Source organism: Dasypus novemcinctus, chromosome 13 (assembly GCF_030445035.2).
Source record: "Dasypus novemcinctus isolate mDasNov1 chromosome 13, mDasNov1.1.hap2, whole genome shotgun sequence".
NCBI classification, from domain to species: domain Eukaryota; kingdom Metazoa; phylum Chordata; class Mammalia; order Cingulata; family Dasypodidae; genus Dasypus; species Dasypus novemcinctus.
The window spans coordinates 88,306,112-88,333,148 of record NC_080685.1 but is presented as its reverse complement, the minus strand read 5'-3'; the positions used below and the strand labels follow the sequence as shown (position 1 = coordinate 88,333,148).

Here is a 27,037-nt window from a genome sequence, read left to right as displayed (position 1 = left end):
TCATGCCTCCAAGTCTATCACCTGCGAAGAGGCAGAACTGGGATTGAATCCCAGTCTGTCTGATCACAAAGAGGGGCAGGGGAGAGAGGAAAAGAGATCGCGCCTCTCCTGGGCATCCTGCCTCCTCCAGGAAACTGGAGCCTGCCTTCCTTGCCCTCATGCAGGTGACGGTGGCCTGGGGACAGTTTGCCTCTGCCCTCCACTGCTCCCACCCACATATCCTCCCCCAGCTCCTACCTGGCTCCACACCAAGTTGTAAGCAGTGACCTGAGTTCCCTGCACTGGGTCACCGTCCCATGGGAAGTGCAGAACCAGCCAGCCTCCGCAGCCCCCAGTCTTCCCATTCTGTGGGTTTCAGATGCGATTCCCCCCAAAGGAACTGAAGTCCAGCTGTCCCACCCCCAGGCTACCTCTCCTTCCCTCTGACCCAGAAGCTGCTCCATCTCTCCCATCCCTCTCCCTGCCCAGCTCCCCACCCCAAGAAACCTTGCCTCACTCATCCTCTCTTCCAAAAGTCCAATGCAGCCTCCTCCCTGGTCACTCCCTAGCCCAGTTCACTGCCACGCCCCATGCCCCCTCTGCTGCTAATGGCCTTCTAGCACCTGGTCTGGTCTGCCTCTCGTCTCCCTTTCCATATGGGTTTAATGGATTTCTGATCCCTTCTAAGTTCATCTCAAACACCACTTCCTCCACAAAGCCTTTCGGATCCCCCTCTGTAGCAGGTGAGATTTGCCCCTCCACTGACCCAACACGGCCCTTTACTTTTGCCGCTCTTCATGGAACTTACCTTCCTTTCCATTATCCCCTCTCATGGCTCGAGAGTAAGAATCCTATCCTGTGCGTCTTTGGATGCCCCAACCCTCTCACACAGGGTCCTAGCACACATGGCACTGAGTGTTTGGCTGGTGTAGTTTCTGGGAGGTCCATCCCCAATCGGCTTTACTGAAGGGGAACCCCAAAACGGGAAAAACTGGCTAAAGGCCCGGGAACAGGTTCATTTTCCTTGTTCTCTGAAATTGAAAGCCTTTAAAGAAAAAGACAGGGGCAACTCCTATCCTGAAAGGCAGGCTCTGGAGCAGGCTGATGTGTACGAACGCTGGCTCCTCCACTGACTTCTTGTGCAACTCTGGAAAGATAATCTCTCTGAGCCCCAGTCCTCTGAGTTCCCTAAGCACCTCAAGGCTGGGCCCACTCTAAGTATAGTAAGAAAAGTAAAAATCCATTGTGATAAAAGTAGATACAACCCCAGGTATTGGTTCTTCTGAGAGCTACAGAGACCCACAGGTTCTATGGTCATGGCAGATGGAGCTCAGTGCCATGTCAGTGGGCCCTTCTTTGGAGTTGGTGTTTCTGTGTGATGGAACTGGACTCAGATGTGATCTCTTTTCACAAGCCTTTCCTGTTACTTTACCAGAACTGTAGTTGGTGCTGGGGTTTAATATATACCCAGGGGATCTGAATCTCTGGACTGAACATATGATAGCCAGGCCCTGAGCCTCAACAGACTTCAGCTCCTACACTCTGGGTTACTGGGCTTACCCCACTCAGCTAACATGGAGGTGAAGAAGGTCAAGTACCACACCATGGAGCCAAGAGTGCCTACAACTGAAAGCAGGAGGATTGTACCCAGCATCCATGTGGAATCTAAGCCCCTTCTTGACATAGATGTGGAATGGACACAAGCAATCCAAGGTCCACAGGATGGAGGAATAGAATATGGATTAGAGTGGACTTACTGATATTCTACTCATGAACTATTGTGATTAGTAATCGAAGAAAATGTGGCATTGGTGTGGAAAGGGTGGCCATGACGGCTGCTGGGTGTGGGGAATGGGAGGAAGAGATGAGATGTGGAGGCGTTTTCGGGACTTGGAGTTGTCCTGGGTGGTGCTGCAGGGACAATTACTGGACATTGAATGTCCTCCCATGGCCCACTGGATGGAACGTGGGAGAGTGTGGGCTCTGATGTGGACCATTGACCATGAGGTGCAGCGATGCTCAGAGATGTATTCACCAAATGCAATGAATGTCTCATGATGATGGAGGAGAATGTTGCTATGGAGGGAGTAGTGGGGTGAGGGGGATGGGGGGTATATGGGGACCTCATATTTTTTTAATGTAATATTTAAAAAATGAATAAAGACAGAAAAAGAAAAAAGAAAAAAAAAATCCATTGTGGCTACAGGAAACCCTAACCAGAGAAAAGACTCTTGGAAAACCTCTACTTGCAGTTTCTCACTCCAGGCCACACGTCCCTTCAAAAGCCTCCAGCTACTGGGTCCCCTAAAACAGGTTCCCAAATCTGGAAAATAGGGGTCATACCACATCATATGTTCTACTGACCTCATGGATGGTCCCAAGGGTCAAAGGAGAGAACAGACGTGAAACTGTTTTGAGAGATATAATGCTACACAAGGGAAGCGGATTTGGCTCAACTGATAGAGCGTCCGCCTACCACATGGGAGGTCCACGGTTCAAACCCAGGGCCTCCTGACCCATGTGGAGCTGGCCCACGTGCAATGCTGATGCACACAAGGAGTGCCGTGCCATGCAGGGGTGTCCCCCACGTAGGGGAGCCCCACGCACAAGGAGTGCACCCTGTAAGGAGAGCCGCCCAGCAGGAGAAAAGCGCAGCCTGCCCGGGACTGGCACTGCACACATGGAGAGCTGACGCAGCAAGAAGATGCAACAAAAAGAGACACAGATTCTCAGTGCTGCTGACAAGAATACGAGCGGACACAGAAGAACACACGGTGAATGGACACAGAGAGCAGACAACTGGGGTGGGGGGAGGAGAAGGGGAGAGAAATAAATAAAAAATAAATCTTAAAAAAAAAAAAAGCGACACTAGCCCAGGTTATCTGTCACCAGCTGTGGGCCCAGGCACTCAACCTCCTGACACCAGGCACATTCGGGCGGCCATGGGAGGAGGCAGCTGTTTGTCGACCAGGCCTGGGAGCCCATCCCTCCAGCTGCTCCCCAGCAGGAAGGCCCGGGTCAACCCTCCCAAGACACAGCCCATCATTTGAGTGGGCACACAACCTACCCCCAAAGCAGGACTCCTCCAAGCGTGAATGGAGGCACCCCTAGTTACAGGCAGATGCAGGTGTAAACCAGGGCTGTCCTGGGCACGCCTGGCCATACGGTCACCCTCACTGTCACCGTCCCTGAAGGACTAATGCCATAGGCTGGTGGGGAAAGGAGGACTACAAGCCTCTATGCTCCCCAAAATAGTTCTTCTTCTAAAATACCCAAAATTACAGCCATCTCAACCTCCCCTTTAACTGAGGCAGGGATTTGCAAACTGGACTTTAGGACAGAGTACCTTTAGGGGCAGCCTGGGGAGAAAAAAGGTAAACCAAGTGCAAAAGACTCTGACTCCCTTTTCTTACTTTAATTTCATCAACTCCAAATCAGCCAGTGTTACTGGACAGCTGGTTATGGTTTCATTTGTATAAAAGAGTTCTGAGTCTAAAAAGAAGTTAGAAAATCCCTGGTTTAAGGTATTGGGTACAAAAGACATCTGCTAAAATAAACATACATCAGTGTAACAAGGCAAGAAACCAGAAAGGTTCCAGTGGAGCAATGAGCCCCTCAGTTATTTTCCCTGTTCCTAGTAGCTAGTGGAGATCATATATTTACTTACACCAAGATGCAAGACTACACACACTGAAAACAGACCACAGCTTTTGCTGAAATTACTTCATTAAGCAATTACTCTAGCCATCTCCTGCTAATCAGTCATTGATTAACATTTACACATGTCCTCAAATAATGTTAACACCCATAAAAAAAGAAACAAAGTAAGAAATGTGGTATATTTGGAGAATTTTCAAAACTTGAGTCTGTGTAGAACAAATATTAAACAGGAGCCTCTGGTGCTTTAAAAACAGGGGGGCTCAGAAGACACTCCATTAGTAGTAGATCAGCCCCTCAGATTAGGGAGCTGCCCCCTAGAAGGCACAGGACTGGCCAGGGGGGGATCAAGAACACAAGAGGGAAGTACTGTGGGTTGGGTGTGAAATATCCAAAGTCCACAGAATTTCCCAGAGAAATATAGACTGCATAAAAAAGTGTGTGCAGGTAGTGGTGATGAAGGTGTTATGGTGTGTGTGTGGGGGGGTAAGTATGAAAGAGAATGTGGGGGGGATTCGCGTGTTTTCCTACAGTTGTGTGTGTAAGGGGGTGATATTGAGAATGCATGGTATATATGTGTGGTCATGAAAGAGAGTGTGAGAGAGAGGATGCCTGTGTCAGAGGATGGTCATGAGAATGGGGTCGGGACAGCGTGTGCATGAGAGAACAGGTGGGTGTCACGAGAGTGGGTGTGAATGTGTGTGGTCATGAGCCTGGGTTGGGGATCGTGCCCCTATCTGTGGTCATGAGAATGTGTGTGGTGTGCACAGTCATAAGAGTGAGTGTGCGTGGTCATATAAGCACACGCATCCTAGAGTCATGAAATCATGTGTGGTCGTGTAAGCAGGTGGAGAGGTCACAGAAGCTTGTGTGTGTATGTGATCATGCAAGTGTATCACCAGTCACGGAAGAGTACAAGTGCATGTACGGTCTTGAGCCTGGGTGAGAAATGTGTGCGAGGGAGAAGAGAGATAGATGAGGATGACAACTAAAGAAAGAAAACTCCGCTTGTCCCAGGAGTTCTGCCCTCAAGGGACAACAAATTTTAGACATTCCACAACTGGCCTAGTGTGAACTGAAGTCAAGGAATTGGACCCAACCCACCTTTCTACTTACCCCAGTCCCCAGTGTCCATGTCCATGAGAGAGGGCTGGGGCCAGGCCCTGGAGCTCCCACATGTCCACGCCTCACAGAAAACCCAGGCCCAGCCCTGACCTGGTCCCGTTGCACAGCAGCTCTCCTCTCAGCCACACAGAGGACAACCCTCTCCTGAGCAGCTGTGAAGCACCTCTGCATCCAGACTTCCTCCCCACACATGCCCCGCCTCACCTGGAATTGCAGATTCCTAGTGGGGAGGATTGTCTGAGGTCCTGCTGGTCACCTCCCACCCTGTAAGGGAGTTCCCTCCATAACATCCCTGACAGCTCAGTCTGTGCTTGATTATCCTTCAGGAACAAGGAACTCATTACTAAGGGAGGAAGCCCTTTCCATTGTTTTAAGGAAGCTTCTCCTTAAATTGAACCAAAACCAATCTCCCCTTTGAAATGACAGTTATCTATCTGAAGACAATAGTCCTGAAGTCACATCAGATATGCATTAATGAGATTTCAATTCTGCTGGCTGAGCAAAATAAGCAGTAAAGGCCTCTAAATGAAAACCAGCTACTCATTTGACATTAACTTCAAAATTATATTTTGCATATGTACTCTTTTAAAATCACTATACAATAATGTATACATTCAATATTTATATAACTAATATATAATGCTTTTCATGCATGATATGGTTATACATTAATATTATTGTTCCAGTTATAAACCTAAGCCTATATACCATACTTTATGGGAGGTTTAAAAGATTTTCACCTTAGGTACTACCTATAGAACCTGATTCCCCTACTGAGACGCAAAACCATTGCACTGGGCCCCCAGAGGCTTCTCTGCTCTTGGTTAAATATTTCTGGTTGCAAGGAGGCCCTGCTTCATGGAACCCAAGGGACCAGCAGAAGACCTCCTCAAGTCAATCCAACAGTTACTTATTGAGAGATTTCTATGGATCCAGTGATTTCTATGGATCTGAGCTAGGAATTGTTATAGATACAAAAGACATGTAAGATACAAACTCAGCCCTCCAGAAGTTCACAGCCTACTTGAGAGAACAAAGACACCCACAATCGCTGAAGAGCAGTATTATGGAGGAGCGTGTGGCCAAATACCCACTCTCTAGCGTGGCCTGGGGCCAATGCTGCGCACCCCGGGAATATGACTACTTGAATTAGTCGGTGGCAGTTTCTCCTCCCTCTCTCAGAACGAAGCCTGCACAGCCAAGACCTCTGAGCCCCTGACTGAAAAGCAGGAAACTGTTCCGTGCCAGAGCTGATTTCACCTAGGGGATGAGAGGACACTGGAGGGAGGCTCGGGGACTGCAGAGCAATGAGTGGGGCAGGAATCCTGCTTCTTCTTTGGGGACAAGGAGATGAGGGGAGTCCGCAGGCACTGCTGGGCCCTGGAGTTTCAAACGATCTTAGATGATAAACGCCTCCCTCTACTACTATTTCCCCCACTATCCCTGCCCCTTGACATTCTCCGTTCCCTCAGGCTCCTTCCAGTACAGCCAATTCTGGGGGTCCCCTAGAAGCATACCCCAGCGTACGCTGAGTACCATGGCCCCTCCAAGCATGCTTTACTCCACTGGTCACCCAAAGTGCCACCGTTCTGCGAGCCAGCACCACATGCCCTCCAGAGCTAATTATAGGTCAGTGAGCTAGCAGGCCAGAGGAGGGACAGATGGTGACTTCATGTGGCTGCAATACACACTCGCCCCTCCTTCTAACCCCACTCCCTTCCCTCACATTTCTCCCAGTTCCCTACAAAGGACCCTGACTCTGGGCTGTTTCATACCCTCCACCCTCCCTCCTCCTCACCAACTCCCCCTCTCCATTCAGACACTCAACAAACACGATTCCATACCACTCAGGCACCACCCCTTGTTTCTTTAGCAACCCATCATCCAACACATGAGGGCCTAAAACTCCAGGAGAGAGGCTCCTTGGCATTAAAAGGCCTCAGCCAGCTCCCCCATATCTTAGCCCCTTTGGCACCCAGTTCCCTGGTTCTGCTGAGCCTTCATCACTCATCCTGTTCCCTAGCTTTAGCCCTGCTATCCTCAGAGGCTCCAATAGGGCTCAGAAACAATTCCTGACAACTCTTTCCAACTCTAAGATGTCAGCCATCAGCTCAGAGAGGGCACCCAGGAGCCTGGCAGCCTCCTTACCACACAGCTGCCAGACCTCTTACACTCCAGCATTCAGTAGCACACACCCAGACACAAATTTCCCATCCACACCCCTCTGCCATACTCTTCCATCTTCCAGAGGCAGCATCTCCCTCTGTACTGTCTAGTGTATTCTTGGCCCCCAAAACCATTGTGCTTTTCATCATCTCGTTATTTTGAGATACAATTTAGCCCAAGCAGGCTCCTCAAGCCTCAAGGCAAAGTCCTAGAAAATAACCAAGGGAAATCATTCCAACTGTCCTTTTTGCGGAGGCAGCTCCCCTGGGACTACCTGGACAGTTAATAGTGTGGTGTTGGGGTTGGGGTGGGGTTTGGAATCCAGTTCAGATAACTGTTTGAAAGCATATAGACAGGGCTCTTTCTTCTTCCAATTCAACAGCAATGTAACAAATTGTGTGTGCACACGCACGTGTGTGAAGGGGACAAACGTCACAGAGTGCCTACTATACATAACTTTCAGCTGCTCCATGTCCCTTAATTGCCTTTGGAAAACCCAGCACCTAGCATACAGTGTCTGGCATATAGGAGGTGCCCAATAAATGTTTGCTGGATGACAAATGAAGTTCTAGGTACAGGTGCCAGCAACCCTGGAAAGGACTAAGGGAAGCGCCAGTCCTGACTCCTGGAGGGGGGTCTTAAACTCACACCAGGTGGAGATCTCCAGGCTAAGCAGAGTCTGATCTTCAACCACCTGCTCTCCCCACGCAGTACAGGGTAAGGGCAGCCCCAACTCTCCTACCCTCTAATGGCTACTACCAGCACACCTTGTCTCAAAGGTGACATCAGCATCGAGTGGCACCTTGACTTGGATCCCTCCTCCTTCTCAAAGAAATCCACCCACACCACATTTCCAAATTGCAAAGCGACCTTTCTCTTGCCACCCACCATCAAAACCTGCAGGATCTGTGCTGGAAACCATCCCTACTGGGTGGCTGAAAGTCAACTCCCACTCCCACGCTTGCAGTTCAGGACTCTCTACTGCAGCCCCTTTTCCCTCTTGTGGCCCATCCCCACTCCCACCAGGCCACGGGTTGGCCACTCCTTCCACCCACGCCCTGGCACTGCAGAGATGGGGGCACCCCTGGCACAGCCCGAGACTGGCAGTTCAAGAAATGGGGAACTAGCGATAGTAAGAAGGGGGTGTTGTGAGAGAGGCAGGAAGGATTAATAAGACTCTCCGGGAAGTGCGAATGCCTTAACCCCTAACGTGCCCAAAGCAAAGCTGGCTCAGAAGCTGAGAGGTGCGTTTTCTCAGACTCTCCTGGAGAGGAAATGGGGGCGCAATCCGCCCACTTCCCACCGGGAGACTCGCCAACTCAGTCCCCCTTCCCCGAAGCTGATGATGCTGAGGGCGAACTCCTCACCCTCCCGGCAAACCGGGCATCGCCCCCCCCCCCCTCCCCGATCGCATCCAAGGGCACAGGGCCGGTGAGAGGTGGCGGAGGGAGCAGAATCAATGCCTGCAAAAGAGCATACATCCGGAGTGAAAGGGAGCTGTTTACTGCGGCGCTCTAGACAGAGACCCCTCCCCAAACTGCGGGGAGAGCTGGAAGTGGAAAGAAGAGGCATCCTTCCCCCAACCCGGACTCTGGGCGCTCACCTGCCAGCAATCACCGAAGGCCGGGTGGCGCGGCTGGGAGACAGCAGGGAGCCGCCCCGGATCCGGGGAGCTGGACCCGTCCAAGGGAGCAAAGCCGCCGCCGAGGTAGCTGCAGCCTCCGCCGCGGGAGCGCCCAGCCTCGAGGCCCCGCCCGCTCCCCCCTCAAGAGCACCCGTGGCCCCGCCCCGAGAGGCGGAGCTTGGCAGCATCTCTCGAGGCCACGCCCCCCGCCCCTGGGCGCTTTCCGGCCCTGGCTGGCGAAGAGAACTGCTTTGATGCTGCGCGCCATCTTGGTGCGGCGCCGGGAGTCCCTCCGCGGGAGGGCCGGGCCGGGGTTTTATCCAGCTGGAGGAAGGACTCAGGGCCCAGCAAGGCCTTAGGGCCCAGGAGGGCCTTGCATCCTTCCCAGCACACATCCTTGTCCCTCCCTTGGAACTCAGCCGTCCCAAGTCTAGGTTGGTCTCGGTCCTGGTCCTGGCCTTGTCATAGTTGCCAATGGTTTATCTTTCACACCTGCTCTCTCCCACCACCTATTACTGTTCTTTTGGTCGCAAAGTGGAGAAACTTGAAACCCAGATAAAATTCTGTAGTATGCACTTTAGTGAATTTTGCTAAATGCCTTCAGGCACCTGCCTCTTCTAACAGTTACTATAAAATGAAGTGTCTATTACATACACATACTTTGAAGACAGTCTCAAATGCCAAAATTCCTGGCTGACAGATTTTTAGCTAAATCTCTCCATTTTCCTGAATTGCTCTTTACCATCCCCTGTGGCTATTAATGCCTCTTTCCCATCTGGTTTGTGAAGTTTCATTGCAATGCCTACTCAATACTTTAAGGATACCCAGTAAGCTCTGCTAGAAGTGTGAAGAATTTTTTTATACATGCAATGTGTACAAATAAATATATTTATAGATAAATTGTTCTACATTAACTGCAATAGCTGTAGTTGAGATCAGTGACACTATAACTTTGGTTTTCAATTTTTCCTCAATATATTCACCATTTGGCTTAGTTTCTTTGTGTCTTTGGAAGGCAAGGAAGTCTCTTATTTGGGTGGAGAGAACTGAAGCAAAACATATACTTCTTTGACCCTCAGCAGAATCATGGTATATCTGAATGAAAATTATAAAGCAGTAACTTTAACCTGTAGCCCTTTAAGTTCCAACTCTTCTTCCTGTGGTCTAAGGTTCTCACCAAAAGGAAATCCTTGAGACAGTTCATATCCTTTCACCGAATAAAACACGAATCATACTCAGTCTAGAAAAGGCAGGCGAATGTGGAGGGAAGGCTGAAGCCATGATAACCATTGCTAAGAAATTTACCAAGTGTCTGTCAATTTTATACTAAGAGAACTGCTAAAGCAGTATTTAATATTATCTATTGTCATACCATGAGGTTTTCACCCAAAAACCCCAGAAGCTGAGTCAGAACATAATTATTATGCCAAATTTATTTCATTTCCTTTTTCAAGTTAACTCCTAAATGGGGGCACAATCTGCTGGGACAACTCCCTCCTGTTCCCAGCAGGCTTGGTTAGGGAACTAGGGACCCTGTGCTTCTCTCCTCCTTCCTCAGGGAGATTTTAGAGCTCTGCAAGGTGCTTACTGTCTTTAGGTTGCTTGTTTTTATCATTTAAATACCCACATGCTTTAGGTTGTTTGTTTTTATCATTTAAATACCCACATGCTGTTTTCCACTGACCCAAGTTCACTTTTTGTGTGAACAGCTTTAGCACTACACTCCATGTGGGTAAGGTTAGCTGTAGCTGGTGACTAGTAGCAGTATGAAGCAGATGCTTCCTAAGAATTCTCTTTAAATAACAGAGGTAGAAAGAATGGAAAGGGAAAATACATACACATACACACACACACACACACACACACACACACACACATGCTAATTTGGCAGGCTTATGTTAACAATTACCCCCACAAAGTTTTCGTGTTTAAGGCTCACCTCCTGACAATATACAGCTCACTGGCTAACTGGGGAGCGGGCAAAAGCAGGAAGGTTAGGTTTTTTTTTAGCAAAATCAAATAAAAGCCACCCATAATCCTCTTCTCAAGAGTACACCAACTTCAGTGAGTCCTTTGACCAACAGGACATTAGCCTTTTCTGCAAGGACAAGAGGCCAGGCTCCTGCGGGTACACAGGATGGCAGAAGAGGGAGCACAGTGCAGGGTAGAGTGAAGGAAAGTCACTAATTGCTTATGGTTCAGAAGGCTGCTTTCAATATGGGTTTCATTTTTTTTTAATGACCTTCAGTCTAATAAATGCATTTCTAACAATACAATGAAAATGCCACTATCCTTCCTGCTGTAACATTCTTAGTTTATTTTACTTGGAAAGAAACATGTATTTAAATGATTCCTTCATCAATCTTACAGGCATTTTAGGCTGATTATGGAGAAGGTATAAAACCCGGAAGAAAATGAGAGGCCAGGAGAGGCTGCTAGGTGCATTGCCATGTGACAGAAGAGTCAAGGACCAAGAATCACTATAAGCCAGTCCCAGAATGCCACAGTTTTGGGGGAGAAAGCATTGCCTTGATGTTACCTTGATTTGAAATTTCTTTTAGTCTCAAAACTTAAGCAAATAAACTCCCATTGTTTAATTTCATGGTATCTGCTTAAGGAAAGAAACTAAAACAGATGTACACAAAAATATCCAAAAATTATTAAAAAGAAAAGACACACAAGCCAATTTCTTAAGATTCTGAAAACCCTGTCACCTGCTTTATTTGTAGAGAAGGGGAAGGGAGAAGAGAAAATAGTCACTTGAATTTGAGAGAGGCAGCTAAAATGAAAGCAATAGTAGCAACAATATTAGGCCTCTATGGTTCCTCTGATCCATAAGGGAATGATGAAATGTCCTTGTTTGAAGACTCAAGAGTTTAATTTTTCCCTAGAGAAAATCATACATTTTCCCTATAGAAAATCTTCCATTTTCACACGAATAAAAGAATAAAGGACAACTCAATAGCACCAAATGGGATATTAACGCAGAAAATAGGACCAGGCTTCTCCTTTTGAATGCCAATTTTTACATTAAAATATGTTTATCATTCCTAGCTGTTTTTCTTTTTGATTCAACCCTTCCCTCCCCTAACAGGAGCTTCAGGAACCTGAAGAGCATGTGCATTACTAACCAGATATGCACTCCAGTCACCCCCTCCAAACTGGAATCTGATTATTCGTGGACTCATGGACTGGCCTAGCTCAGAGCTGCTCCCAGGGATGGGAAGCGGTAACTATGCTCTCAGGGAGAACGGATACTGAGGATGCCACCAGTCAAAGAGTCGAACACTGTGCACTGGGTCAAGGATGACTTGCACACCCTGTTCACTGCGTGGTTTCTGACCACCGTGGATAGGAGAATCCTGGAACACCAGTCTCACTCGATGATGCCGCATGTCCGTGCTCACATTGATGGTAAACTGAGAGGGAAAAGCAAATTAAGTACCCAAATTAAACAACCTTGGTTTCCTATGGCTCATTCTGAGATGAGACAGTCTAGACAAAATTTATACTGGCTAGGCAGCAAGATTACTTTCTAAGTTATAACATCAACTCCTTTGTAAATATACAGAAATGTCAGGGCGGTTTGTATAAGTTCTTCAAAACTTCATGTATTTAATTTATGCTAAAGAAAGTCTTGCCAAAGGCTGAATAAATTGAGATACATCCACACAGTCTACTATCAGAGCCAATATTTAAAAACTGAGTTAGAGCTTTATGAGATGACTTGAAGGGATTCTGAGCAAGTCAAGCAAAATGCAAAAGAACACATATAATCTAACATTACTGTTTTGTAAAATAAACCACAAAACTCTTAAATATATTATGTATATATAGACCTAAATAGGATTATATGAATATGGAATATATAAGAATATGATCTATTTAAATCAGGTCATTAATATGGCTCGACTTGGAAGAAGTATCTAAATAAAAAGAGTATGTATGATATAATCTCCCTTAAGCAAAAATTATTTAAGAGAGTCTATATATCTATACATGTACATATTAACAGATACACTGAAGAACAGTTCTCAAATGGTTAACTGTAGTTAAACAGTAGTGGGAAGTCTAAGTTACTTTCTTAAGATCTTTACATATTTAAATGATTTATAAGAAGCAAGCATTATTTATTTTAGCAGAAAAAAATAAAACTATTTTCATTGTGTACAAGGAAAGCCCATATATTCTGAACATAAGCCTAAGATACAGAAAAGACAAATCATGTGAATGCTCCAGTTGCCAATTAAAAAAAAAAAAAAAACCTGGAAAATGTTTCCTAATCTAACTCTTAGCTAAGCCTTGAATAATCAGAGCATCACACCAAAGACAGAGATGGCCACTCTATATTTTCATATTCCATCACATGCATGCCTACGGTCCTGACATACACCGCTCATATAGAAGCTCATATCATCCCTAACAGGATAGTATTTCTCAGTCATTAATAACCACTACACATCGAGATGCAAAAACACTTCCTTTACTACAGAGGAAACAAGAGGTAAAACATTCTCAGGTATAATTACCTTCTCTACAAATCTGTAATTACAAGACAAGTCCAATTTCAGACTTCTAAAATGTTTTTCTTCAAATATTTCTTCTTGGATGGTTAAACGTACAAATCTCTTTCAAACCCTGACTATAGTGAAAGTCTGTAAAAGAGCTAATAATGACATCTTGAGTCCCCACTTACCAGGGTAAATATCATTCCCATGACAATTGGAATAAAGATGAAATTGAGGGTGGTGACCTGCAGTAGGCAGCAGTCCTGGTCTGGGTTGGTATGAACATCTTCATACTGAATAGGAGGCTGCAACCCTCCCATGCACTTGCTCTTTAACCTAGGGGACTGAAGAGAACTGAAGATTAGTGTAATGGCTGAGAGGAAATTTTTAGGACGCTTAAGGCTGAAAAAATTCTAAGGCTCAACTAAAGCTAGTGAGATCTACTTTTCTGTATCTCCTCTCTCCTTACGTACTAATGGGTTTCTATAAAGAGTTCAAAGAAAATCTGCCCTTTGAAAGAAGAGGAAACACATTTGGAAGAGCAGCTGTTCCAAGAAACAGAAGGGTTCCTGAATTTTATTTTAAAGGGCAGTTATACCCAACATTCAATTATTGTGCCATCTGTAATGAGGGTTGGGAACAGCATGGTTAATTGAAAACCACTGGATTTTAGTTCAAAGATGAAATCTTTTCTCCAACCAGAACTAATACAAGTAAAATCTCATTTTAATAACTACTACCTCAATGCACAGTCTGAGTAATAGCTGCAAAGCTAATTCCACATCCTGGCCAATGGCTAGTTTTTTACTTCTACCAAATGGGGTTAAACTTTTCTAAAAGCTTCCATTATACTTAGATCTTACAAATATATGGCAATGGATTTACGTTTCAATTAGATGGTACTTCCTGTCATCTGATAAGAAATGGAAACTTATAGCCTATATCTGAGTTTCTCCAAATGTTTGATAGATTGCAAATTCCTCACTACTTGCCAGACTCCAAAGAACACCTGTTGCACAGAAAGGATGGGAGCAAAAGCGGCCACCTAATTTCAAGCATCAAAAAATAAAGACATGAGTCTTAGAACAAGTGGAAATCTCAGCATTCACTTTCATGCAGTAATCCTGGTCTCTACTTCTAGTCACATTTCATTACTGTTACTATTGCTTCCCAATCTCTTCCCAGATAGGTATCTCAGATTGGGGGCATCGTATTTTTATTATCAAAACTCATACTTTTTAATGTAACATTTTGTGTAATCTATATATCTTTAAAAAAAAATTAAATGTTGAAATGTAAAAAAAAAAGTTGCAATTTAAAAAAGAGAATTAAAAAAAAAGCGCAATATCAGCATCAAAATTGTTACCCCAAATCATGTTTTTTAAATAAATCTATAGAAAAAGTATGATTTACTTTAATTACAAACTTAGCCAACTCACCTGCCATCAAGTGAGGGCTAACGACTGTATTTGTAATGTGTGTCATGAATGAGATATTAAGAGGAAGAAAAAGGTGGAAGAAATGAGGCCTATGAGGATAAATGGAAAGGACAGGCAAAAGAGATCATCACTGTGGCTGAAAGCTTGGCTAGACTCCCAGCAAAAGGCGAAGCAGAGGTGGACTAGTATTTACTCTTCTTATAAAGAGACTTTTGGCAGGGCCTCTCCTCAGCGCCTCCCTAAATAACCTCAGACAGAAAGTCATTCATCTTATTGGTGCTTACAAATACATTTGCTTTGAACAACAAAAAAGTTTAGGTAAATAATCTCAGGACATGGTTCCAATAATTTTTCCCACCTTTTGAAAGTCTTCATATCCACAGAAGAGTTAACAAAATAGTGCAACAAACTCCTGATTATCCTCCAATATATATTTTGCTACATCTGCTTTTCTCTCTCTCTCCACATACACACACATACACAATCACACACTGGGGTAGATGCACAAAGACATTTGAAAAGCAACACTGACATGCTACCTTAAATAATTCAGCATGCATCTCCTAAGAATGAAATCACTTCAATATAACTAATAATAATTTCATCTAATATCCATAGAATATTCAAATTTCCCTAATTGCCCCCCAAAATGTTTTTGTAGCTCTTTTTTCCAGGATCCAGGATCCAGTCAAGGTTTATTCTTTGTATTAGGTTGCTATGTCTTTGTAGTTGCTTTCAATATAGAATCTCCTTTTCTTTACATGATATTACTATAAGTGTTAATGGGTATAATTTGATTTTAAGGCAATTTTGATGCCTAGTGAAATTTATAACAACAAGATATTACCTGAAAAATGAAAAGAAGATAGCATTCATTTGGAAAGAGTGATGCCTACCTAGTAGTGAGATAAAATTAAATTCTGGGACTCTCAGTGGTATATTCAAAGAGATCAGCCTCCAACCTGAAATTCTTAAAATACTCTCACCATGTATTCTTTGGAGAAGGATCACTTTATGGGTTTCTTTCATTATTACATCAGTTCCTTAAAAATAGTTCATTTTATGCTATGGGGGGAACCCATTTAGAATGCCTAAATCCCATTATATTTTCCCAGTAGAGTATAATTTCTTAGGGAGATAGTCCTGTCTAAATATTCCAGTCAATGATGCCAAAGGACTTGACCCTGTGGATACAAATAATGTAAGGAGTATCAAACTAGGCCAGTGACATAAAGAAAGGTATTGGGGCCCTCATTCTAAGTAGCCAAAGATGATTCTGGTTAACATTAAGAAAATTAAAGGAGGAAGTGGACTTGGCCCAGCAGTTAGGGCATCCGTCTACCACATGGGAGGTCCACAGTTCAAACCCCGGGCCTCCTTGACCCGTGTGGAGCTGGCCCATGCACAGTGCTGATGTGTGCAAGGAGTACCCTGTCAGGCATGGGTGTCCCCGCGTAGGGGAGCCCAACGTGCAAGGAGTGTGCCCCGTAAGGAGAGCCGCCCAGTGCCAAAGAAAGTGCAGCCTGCCTAAGAATGGCACCGCCCACACAGAGAAATGACACAAGATGATGCAGCAAAAAGAAATACAGATTCCCGTGCCACTGACAACAACAGAAGCGGACAAAGACGCAGCAAACAGACAGAGAGAACAGACAACCAGGGTGGGGGGGAAGGGGAGAGAAATAAATAAATCTTAAAAAAAAAAAAGAAAATTAAAGGAAATGCCAACCACAAGTTGACATGCAGCCTATTAGAATCCTTAGAATATTCTTGCCAACTTAACTTCACTAATTTCCCTTTTACTTCTCATATCCCATGCAGACACTGCCAAACCATACACACTCATAGCATAAGATAACATACCTGTTTTTTGAACTTGAAATTGAATTCCCACATTGGTTCCTGTCTGTTCCCAACAATCTTTCTGCACCAGAAAAGTAAGCACTGTAAGAAAATAAAAATAAAATAACCCCCCCAAAAAGGAAAAAAGATAGAAAAGAAAATATCAAAATACACTTCAAGATAACAAATATAATTAGCAAACACCTCTCGTTTGACATATCTAAAGTTAGGCACAGTCCCAATGCTGAGATTATACTTTCATACAGATATAGATATCCCCAGCTTGACACTGATACAACATGAAAATAAACAATCTCAGGGCTGCTGAGAAGGGACGAATATAAGTCAACCTCAGAGACTGTAGAGGTCAACCCCTATTATTCTCATCTTAAAAGACAGAAACGCAGTATCTAGAAACTGGGGCATTCTCTCTGATTTAGCAGGCCACCCCTCTACAATAAAATATAAGTGCAGCCAGTAGCCATAAGGTAAGATGCTAGCAAGGTCATGAAACAGAAAGGACCTGCCCTGCAATAGAAGCAAGTCGCTTAGAACCTTCTGGGAGCAGACAGCCAGTGTGGAAACTACAGAGCTGGGCTGAATTCTACAGTCAGGCTACAGCTAGGTTAAGCACAAGAAGTGAAGTACCTCCCAGGGGATAAGGGGTGGGTCGTCCGCGGTGCCAGCTGTCCTGCCCTTCAGACATGCCCTGTACGTCCTGCTGTTCCATCAAAAATAATAGGCTTGGCTTTAAGGGGCAAACACTTCTGCTGCCATCAGAACGGCTCCAGTGTCCCACACAAGCTATGCTACTGAAAAGAGAGAGAAGGGGAATCAAATACGAAAAGCTGGAGTCCAGAAACCTGGGACAACTTCCTTAAGGCATGCTGGCAACTCCCTGAATGCCATGTGATTATGTGTCTACATGCCTGAGACATCTACCACTGCAAGTCCCAAACCCAGAAGATCTCTAACAAAGCACAAAAGCAGCAGCCAATTGGCCTGGGCTTACTAAGTAGGTTAAGACCTGAGTTTTCATTCCATCTTCGCTTTTTACTTTTAAAAAGGTTAAGAGAATGATAAGACTATGAAGACATGAATATTTTAGAATTTAGGCAGTAGCACTTGCATTGTGCACTGGAGCCGCTAGGATGTGCCAAGCATGAGTTTGCCCAAAAGCTGCTCTGCTCCCAGCAACTGATTCACACCTGGTATGGTTAACTTAAGGGGATAACCCCCACCCTCACCAAGGTTACCTGATACTGTCAAATGTCTTTGGGGGGAGGAAGACTGTAAATGGAGATGATACACTGTCCACTCATATTACAAGCAAAAGCAGCTGCTGGGTGAAATTCTACTCCCCCAGCACACTACCCCTGAGTAAATCCATCAGTTAACATATTAAAATGAGCTCAGCAAATGGCCCTAAACCCCTCATCTGCAACCCCAGGGAGAACCTCTCCCTTTGAACTATTCTCAGTAATCTTAAAATCAACACCTCCTTTCTAATCAGTATGTATCAGGTAGAATATTCTCACCCTAGAGCTAAACTAAGGGAGGAGAATCATACAACTTTCATTAATACAAAAACAAGAGCACAAGAGAACAGGAAGTATTACAGAACACCAGATTTTTTAGTAAGAAAAGAATAATAAAAATTACCTACAGACTCAAAAGATACAAGATGTAGACAATTGTATTAATTAGTTAGGGGACTGAGGCATCAACTTGCCTAAATAATCACATGTGCTATATTAGCCTTGCTTGGGAAAAGTAATTTCAATAGAGGTTGGTTGTTTTGGTTTTTTTTGAGGGGGGTGGGGAACCAAAGGCTAACAGGCCTATTTACAAGTCAGAAAAATGTTAGCAATTGGAATATAATATATGCATATAAAATACACTGGGGTCTCTCCTTCCCACATAGGAGGTCCGGGAGGTGCCTCCTAAAAACAAAAAGCAAGCAAGCAAACAAATGAAAAAACCAACTCAGGGGAGCTGATGTGGCTCAGTGGTTGACGGCCAGCTTCCCACTTACAAGGTTCCAGGTTCAATCCCAGCCCCAATATCTCAAACACACACACACACACACACACACACACACACACACAATGGGAAATCCTGAGATACAAGAAATAGCTAGAACACAAGAAGAATTTTAGAGCACTATGAGTGGAAATACCTTTTAGTCTCTGAGATAACCCCACCACAGTCTGGCAATAGTGGGCACTTGCATTTAGCAAATATTAACAGAGTGAAGTCTAGACCAGGATCCTTTAAAGTGGGCAACAAGTAAGGAGAATCATAGACATCAAGATCACACTTGAAAGAAAAAATAAGTGAGGTGTTCATGTTACATCTTTATAAAAACTATTTAAAGCATTTTTAAAAAATTACAGTTTACCTCTACCTTTTGAGTTGTGCTCTTCCTAGCCTAAACCATCATCTCTAAAAGTGGTCCAATGTACAATGCATGAAAATAAATTAAAATAAAGAGAATAAGGAATACTCCGAGCACAGGAAAGCTTTAAAGGAAAGATTACATAAGCCAGCCCAGCGTAGCGGAAACATCTTAGAGCAGTGAAACCTCTGAGCTGCAAAAAAGTTTACATTAGTTCCCTAGCAGCCCATAACTTAGAGCCCTCCTCATCAAGGAAGCTGGAAAACAAGCTATGGTAACAGGCCTGCCATACAAAAGTCCATTAGTCAAACCCCAACAATAATTCCCACTTACTTTGGAATTCTTTAATGTGCTGGGAGTGCTTTCTGGAATGGCTGGATTCTTGGAGATTCGAGCAGCAAATGGCTCATACATATGGTACAGAGATCGGATCACACATGCTCGGAGACAGCGCAGCTTCTCCATTGACTCTGGTCTTAAGCGCAAAGGCAGAGAGGCATCCAGCGTGTAGTGCCTGAAACATGATAAATTACTCCTACCTATGTGTGACCTGTCCCTCCTGCTCCATGTCATTCTCCTGGGACTCATGTTCTCTCTATGAACATCACTGCACTATTCCACAAGCCAGTAGTCAGCTTGTCCCCAATGCTCTGGCACATACAAATCACCATCTCCTTTACTTCTCAGCTTCTTTTGCTGCTTCACTATGCAAAACCCAATTGACACAGGCTTTATAATTCTGCATTTCTCTACCCATTTTGAATTTTTAAACCCTTACTATTTCACTCTACAGTCTCTGAATTGCAAATACCAGTACAACACACTTCAGTTACTCAAAAAGAACCTGTACTAGGCAAGATTCACCAGGTTCTCCAGTTGGATGTCTTAGCAAGTTCTCTACTCCCAGCTACATCCTTTCCTACCACCTCATTACTGAGTTTACAATTGCGACTATGCTTTCACACCCAACATCAAAAGCTAGCCCCTTTACTGATCATATAACTCATTCTCTCCTTCTGTCTATATCTGTACACAGGGCAGCATAAATACAAAAGCTATGATATTTCAGGATGACTAGCAAATCTAAAAAACAACTGATCCAGTTGGAAAGAGAAACAGACATCTTTTGAAAATTCTGGTTAAAACATACCACGGAAGAAAAGTTCTTTTAAGGATGTGAAATACCACTCTTTGCTTAAAGTAGACACAGAGGGGGCAAACACAGGGAAGAAAATTACCTGGATGAATCATTAAAATCAAATTTAAATTAGAGAGGGACTCAAGGAGTCCAAAGCTAGGCTCATGCCCAGGCATGGAGTAGAGAAAATAAAAAGAGGTCATTGTTCAGGGAGTAGCTCCAAATCACAAACAGCAATGAAATCAGCTACACAGAAAAAACAGTGGGCTCTTTGTGGTCGCACCTTCGGTACAACCTGGTCCAAAAGGCAGCAGTGCAAGTGACAGTCCAGGCATTCTTACAAATCAGGGAAAAATTCACAATGTCCTCAGGACGGATGTAGGAAGCCAGCAATAGCCAAATATCCATGGGATACTCTTCTCCTTCAGCCCTGTCCAGGTCTTCTGAAACAGAAAACAAAACTATAACCTTTGACCTTCTATTAAATGTATACCTAAAGATCCCTCATCATTTCAGTTTTTCCTGGGCTTATACAATCAAGAGAAAGGTTTTATATAGATCCTAGGAAGCCCCTCAAATTCATCATTCCCTGCATATTCAAGTGCTGGAAACTTTTGCCTCCCAATGCCCAAGTAGATAACTCTTGTTCTTAAGTTCAAGGCCTTTATTTAACAACTATTTGCATACTACATTAAGTTTTCAAAAGCACTTTTGTATAGATTATATCATTCGACTCTAATAATTCTGCAAGAGAAGTAAGGAAAATATTATTGTGCCCACTTTACTAAAATGAGAAAACAGAATCTTGCCACCTAGTCAAGGTAAACAGATTCTGGTTTTTTAACTCCAAATTCAAGTTTTGCATTATAAACCCTACACTTGATTTCCCTTGCAGTGCCCCATTCACCAAACATTTTCCTTAGTGCAATCATTTAAAAACAAAAAGAACTTTATATGAGGAAACCACTACATGCAAAGTAAATTTAAAAACTAGCTAAATTACAACATATTCTCCTTACTCAATGTGTCCTCATTGCTCAACGTAATCTCATTACCTGTAAACATGTTTCTTTCCTTCTAGTTCCTCCTTTCACTGCCAGGTTGACAACTATGAGCCTGGCCAAGGCATTCTTCCTCCTTGACAATGTATCCTTTCCTAGTCTTCCTTCAGAATTTCATTAGTGCTCCTTAAGTCCACTTTATATTTCAGGTTCAGGAAAAAATTCACATTCAATAACGATACCTGAATCTGGGCTCTGGTGATTGCCTTAATTCAGCCCTAGTCACCCTAAAACCAGCTTTCTTTTTCCTGCGCAAAAATCCTCTAAACCACCTCCCTGTAGCTGCCCCGCTTTTCTAGCTGCTTCCAATAGCTCTATGACTTAATCAGGTTCTTACGTTAGGTTCTTTATAACAGAAACCGATACCTCTAAAACAACTTTCTCTTTTCTGGTTCCTATCCCTCCTTCTAATCTCCAGTAACCATTCAAGGCTCAGTCTATCATGTTTGGGCCTCATCTTCTCCCACATTAAACCTTCTCTTTATGACAAAAAAGGCAAAGGACTACCAGATTTTCCTCTACTGAGACCATACAGACTTTTACAAAGCAGAGTGCTATGAAAATTTTTCTGTCTTTGGGGACAAAATTCAGTATTTACTGAAGACTTGTCAGTGTTTGACATATACATAATTATTATTATTATTTTTGAGATTGGCTATTGGTGAGCGGGAGCCCTCTTAATTTATTTATTTATTTATTTATTTTAAAGATTTATTTATTTATTTAATTCCCCCCCTCCCCCGGTTGTCTGTTCTCTGTGTCTATTTGCTGCGTCTTGTTTCTTTGTCCGCTTCTGTTGTCGTCAGCGGCACGGGAAGTGTGGGCAGCGCCATTCCTGGGCAGGCTGCGCTTTCTTTCACGCTGGATGGCTCTCCTTACAGGGCGCACTCCTTGCGCGTGGGGCTCCCCTACGCGGGGGACACCCCTGCGTGGCAGGGCACTCCTTGCGCGCATCAGCACTGCGCATGGGCCAGCTCCACATGGGTCAAGGAGGCCCGGGGTTTGAACCGCGGACCTCCCATGTGGTAGACGGACGCCCTAACCACTGGGCCAAGTCCGTTTCCCCAACACATAATTATTAAGAGATTTCAAAATGAGAAAAATGGAACCAGGAAAGATTCATGGACATAAACCCTGAAGGACATAAAAAAAGTTTTTGATAAGTATTAAGAGGAAAAACATTCCAAGTGAAATCAACAGCTGGCATGAAGCCAAGGTGCTTAAGGGAAAAAGAACCCACATGTAGAAAGTAAAGAGACAAGTCTGACAAGAATTTGTTATTAACTTATTAGATGTCATAATACTATTGTGTATGTATGTTTAATAGTATTTATCTCTTAGAGATAACTAAAATATTTATAAAAATGATAGGCTATCTGGAAATTGTTTAAAAATATTCTTGTGTGTGTGCAAGTATGTGTTAGGGAAATGGGTGGGTGAGTACTGACTGAAACAAAAATAGCCATGAGCTAACTCCTGAAGATGGGGAATGGCTACATGGGGGGATTTTTTATACTATTCTTTCTTCTTTTGTGTATGTTTCACTAAAAAGAAACTTAAACAAGAAATAAAAGACCAATCTGACTAAAATGGAAGAACCTAATGGGAATTAAGTGGAGCAAAGAAGAAAAAGATGAATTATGGTAGAGTCTGTAAGCACCAAATCATATATCTGATATGGGACTGGAACCCTGAATATATAATTCTTACAACTCAATGATAAAAGGATGAATAACCCAATTTAAAAATGGGCAAAGAATTCAAATAGACATTTCTCCAAAAACGATACACACATGACCAATAAGCACATGAAAAGATCCTCAACATCATTAGGAAATAAAAATCAAAACCACAAGATACCACTTCACACCCACTAGGATAGGTATAATTAAAAAGTCAGAAACAATGAGAAACACAACAAAGCAGGGAGCCGAGGTTACCAGTGCCTCCTAAAGAAGACAGGGCGCTGACATGACAGGCAGACGTGGCAAGCTGACACAACAAGATGATGCAATAAAAGACAGGAGGAGGAAAAACATAATGAAAGATACAACAAAGCAGGGAGCAGAGGTGGCTCCAGCGAATGGGCACCTCCTTCCCACTTCAGAAGATCCCAGGTTTGGCTCCCAATGCCTCCTAAAGATGAACAGACACAGCTAGTGCAAACAATGAGGGGGTGGGAAGAAATAAATAAATAAAATAAACCTTAAAAAGGGGGGAGGGGAGCTCTAAGTTGACATGGGGAATGTGCCCCACCATCATCAGCAAAGATAAATCTCTAATAGAATGGCTATAGTGAGTAGGGCTTTACAGTGAGAAATTAAAGGAACAAAGAAGTGGGGAATGTCATCATTAATTTTATCTGATCTCAAGTAAAGGTGAAAGCTCTGGTAGAGCTGAGACCAAAAATAAACATTCATCAACTTCCCCCTAACCTTCACTGATTAACAAAATAAGAATAGCAATTTTGACCTCTACCCCAAGAGATTCTGATAATCATTAAAAGGGCACACAACCAGAACCTAAATGATTCTATTAGTTTAGAAACTATAATCTTATTTTCTTTTGCTTCATTCATGTAAGTTTTACTGTCACTAAGACATAAACATTACATACTTTCCTATTTCACTGTACTTACAAGGCATAAAGTATATATTAAGTAAAATAACTGCACAGCACCTAAAAGTTTGTAACATCTAACTTTATCTGAAGTAAACCTGGTTACCATACAATCTACATAATTGAGAAAACATTTTAAGTCACAACTCTGCTTCTTCCTGACACATTCAGGAATCCAGTGGCTTTTTGTTTTCATGTTGCCCTATGACTTTTTATCTGATAATGACATGTTGTAAATGAGTGGCTATTATAGTGAAGTTCACAGCTCTAGAAATCTACTAAGACTTTTCAATCTCCTTTTCTCAAAAGTTTAGACAAAAGTAAAAGCTGCCAAGATCCTAGCTGAGAGTTGGGTTTTCTCCAAAATTAGTTGCCCACTGGTATCACCGTCCCTTTTGTTACTGAGAAATTAACAGCTTCAGTTTATCCCCACAGGACTGGCAAGCCAGAAGAGAATAAGCCTTATACCTTTGTGCCTCTTGCTTTTCTTTTTTCTGGAGATGGTTCTCTCATGGATGCTCTCCTCCTGGGCATCCATCTCATCACTGCTGTTGATGATATCACAGGGCTCACCAGCCCCAGCAAGAGCTTCTTCTGCAGGAACCTGGGAGGCTTCCAAGCCACAAAGAGATTTTACTAGAAGAAAGTAAGGCAAGAATAAGATGGAATACAGTCCCTCCCAAAAATAAAAACAACTAGCCCGCATGCCAACATCCATCAGGGAAAAGAAAGGAATTTTAAAAAGAAGAAAAAAAGGTCGTGTGAAAGAGTCTACTGAAGAAACCTGAGAATCTATCATCACATATAAAGACAGAAATTTTAGCATTTTAAATACAGAAAACTAGAAAGCAATGGACAAACGGACTCCAAAGTTACAGAAAATGACTCCTTAAAAGTGCCAATTTCCAATCTGAAGAAAAAGAGAGCACACTATTCTTTCTCTTTAAATGCTGCAGGATAAAAACAAAAGTGAACTCTATTTTTTTTTTCCCTACCCTTCCCCCTCCCCCACCCTGCTGTTTTTGCTTTCTGTGTCCATTTGCTGTGTGATCTTCTGTATCTATTTCTCTTTTTTGTCTTCTCTTCTGTCTTTCTCCTCTAGGATTCACCGGGATTCAATCCTGCGGACCTCTGATGTGGACAGAGGTTCCCTGTCAATTGTGCCACCTCAGTTCCTGGTCTCTGCAGTGCTTCACCTTGACTCTCCCCTTCATCTCTCTTTTTGTTGCATCATCATCTTGCTGCAAGACTCACTTACAAAGGTACTGGCTTAACGCATGGGCACTTGGCTTGTTGCACGGGCATCAGCTCACCATGAGGGCACTGGCTCACCACAGGGTCACTGAGCTTGCCACGGGGGCACTTGCACAAGCACTGGCTCACCATGTGGGCACTCACGCCGGCACTTGGTTCGCCATGCGGGCACCTTCGCGGGCACTTGGCTCACTGCACAGGCAGCCCCAAGGAATTGAACCCAGGTCCTCCCATATGGTAGGCAGAGGCCTTATCACTTGAGTCACATCCACTTTCCGAATTTTATTCTTGTATACATAAATTCTGAGAATCAATGTTTGAGATGGAGAGGAACTAGATTCCTTCTAACCCTGGTCCTGGACATGATGGCTGTCACAAAACCACAAGCCTCAAAGTTCCATAAATAAAAAGCATGAAAGCAAGAGAAGCATTGGAAAAGGAAAAGTGCATTACAAGGTTATTACATAAGGAAGCAAACTACAAAGTAAGTGGAGAATATGGGATTAATACCCAACAAAGCAGGAGTAGAAACTGAAGAGTACACAAAGGTTTTTGTTTGTTTTAATGTAAAGACATAAATAAAATATTTCTGCTACAGAAAATGTTATACTTTTGGCTAATTCCTCCACTGAAAAGATGAGTAAACATTAAGGAAAGCAATCACGTTTACGGGAAGATGCCCAAAGAATTGCAAGGGAAACACTGAGTTAAAATCCCAGGAAAATAACACCTAGTTTTCTTTTCACAACCTGTGCATGAAAACACTCGCCAAAAGCCTACCTTCCTGCTGAACAGCATTGGCGACAGCTTTCTTGACCCTTCCAGACTTCACGACGGCAGGATCCGAATTAGCATAATCCGCCACGGTCACTGAAACACAGCACCAACCCTCGAGGAAGAGATCTTCTCTCTACAGTCACTTCCCCACCAAGCCCTCCTTCTCACTTCAGGTCCATCGCCCAAGACGCCCTCCCCCCATGGGCAGGCGAGCGCTCGCTCGACGCGGTCCAGCCCCCTCCCTCCCTCCAGCCCCAAATCTTTCCGCGCCCGCGTCCCCTCGCCCACCTCGACCGGAGCACGCGTCGTGAGCACGGAACTTGAGTCGCTTCCCTCTCTTGGGCATGGCGACCGCGTCTGGGCGAGGCCAGTCTAACGGGCCGGGACCCCAGGCCATGTCTTGGGCCGGAAAGCCGGCCCCAAGCGCCGCTGGCCAGCTCCGCCCGGCTCCGCGGCCATCCCGCACCCAAGGCGGCCGATCTCGCGAGGAATTAGACCAGGGCTTCAAAGCGCATTGGCGGCCGACGCCTCTCTTCGGAAACCAATCCCTGCTTCCGCCAAGGAAAACGTCATCATCCCGCGCCGCCATCCGGCGACCAAGCTGGGCCAGGGGTCCTTTAGGTTAGCAAGCTGTTGTCTCGTGTGGTGTCGGCTTTCGTGTTACTTCTTGTAAGATGATTGGTAGCTAACCAGACCCGGAGCCCACACCTGCTGCGTTGATTAGAACAACTGAGAGTTTACATCTGTCTCCCTGATTTTTCCTGCTCTACCTCTACCTAAAGTCCGGGTCCACTTAGGGGCCTATACGCACGTATATCGTTATCTTCGTGCGCTAACACCACGCTGACAGAACACACTGACTGAGCGTCTGCTGGGTCCTAGGCCTTGGTGCTGGGCGCTAAGGATGCAGCGGTGATCCTAATAATGTCCTTTTTCCTGCCCTAAGGCTGTCACAGTCTGGGGAGGCAGACTATTCAATACAATCTCGTAATTTCTTTAGAAAAAGGGAAAAAGTCTCCTAGATTGCGAAGACTAAAAAGGCTTTGCAAAGGAGGTTATAATGAGAAGGAGCTTGATAGTTTGGAAAGTATAAAGTTAGAATGGGGCCATATAGCGAAGTGACTTTTATGTGGGGCCTTAAACTGGTCTGTGAAGTAATTATATATTTTGGATAGGAAAGAGCTAGGATGAAATGTGTTTCAGGTATGCTGGTTTAGATAAAATTGAATAAAATAAGCAGGAACCGAATTTTGGAAGGCTCAAAATGAAAAAGCTGCAGAGTTTGGACCCAACCCCATAAACATTGAGGACCACTGAATCTTCTTGAGGGACAGACTTTTTTTTTAAGGAAAGCAAGAAGGAAGGAAAACAATGAATTGTAGATAAGAGACCAATTAGGAATCTGTTGCAGTATATTTGATGATACAGACCTGATCTGAGGTGGTGGTAA

At 44.0% G+C, this 27,037-nt stretch overlaps 2 protein-coding genes across 12 annotated transcripts in view; both read right to left on the bottom strand.

The window, feature by feature from the left end:
• Positions 1–8,712, bottom strand: part of PPFIA4 (PTPRF interacting protein alpha 4) — a 54,010-nt gene extending 45,298 nt beyond the window's left edge. For 4 of the 9 annotated variants that reach the window (XR_009180199.2, XR_011645532.1, XR_009180201.2 and 1 more), the window contains exon 1: positions 8,531–8,694. The gene's annotated coding sequence lies outside the window, so the exon portion shown is untranslated. Of the gene's footprint in view, positions 1–8,530 lie in introns of all 9 variants that reach the window. The other 5 variants (XR_009180196.2, XR_009180197.2, XR_009180195.2 and 2 more) reach the window with 3 other exon arrangements.
• A 2,525-nt stretch (positions 8,713–11,237) lies between these two features.
• On the bottom strand, positions 11,238–26,191 carry TMEM183A (transmembrane protein 183A). 3 transcript variants are annotated; one of them, XM_004481894.4, is made up of 8 exons: positions 25,876–26,191; positions 25,591–25,680; positions 24,025–24,192; positions 20,160–20,319; positions 19,072–19,252; positions 16,362–16,442; positions 13,248–13,403; positions 11,238–11,970 (listed from the first exon to the last, which is right to left on the bottom strand). In XM_004481894.4, exons 1-8 carry the CDS (start codon positions 26,174–26,176, stop codon positions 11,785–11,787), a joined length of 1,323 nt encoding a protein of 440 aa, XP_004481951.2. In that variant the 5' UTR covers positions 26,177–26,191; the 3' UTR covers positions 11,238–11,784. The 3 variants fall into 3 exon arrangements, with proteins under 3 accessions (XP_004481951.2, XP_004481952.2, XP_071063754.1); XM_004481895.4 differs by having other exon boundaries at positions 20,160–20,316; XM_071207653.1 differs by lacking the exon at positions 16,362–16,442.
• Between the last annotated feature and the right edge of the window lie 846 nt (positions 26,192–27,037).

Coding starts and splice junctions, on each gene's coding strand:
- TMEM183A (XM_004481894.4), bottom strand. CDS start 26,176: ATGGCGGCGCGGGATGATGACGTTTTCCTTGGCGGAAGCAGGGATTGG. Junction 19,253..20,159: donor TGGACCAGGTTGTACCGAAG/GTGCGACCACAA, acceptor ATCATGTTTCAG/GCACTACACGCTGGATGCCT. Junction 16,443..19,071: donor GCACATTAAAGAATTCCAAA/GTAAGTGGGAAT, acceptor ATTTTCTTACAG/TGCTTACTTTTCTGGTGCAG.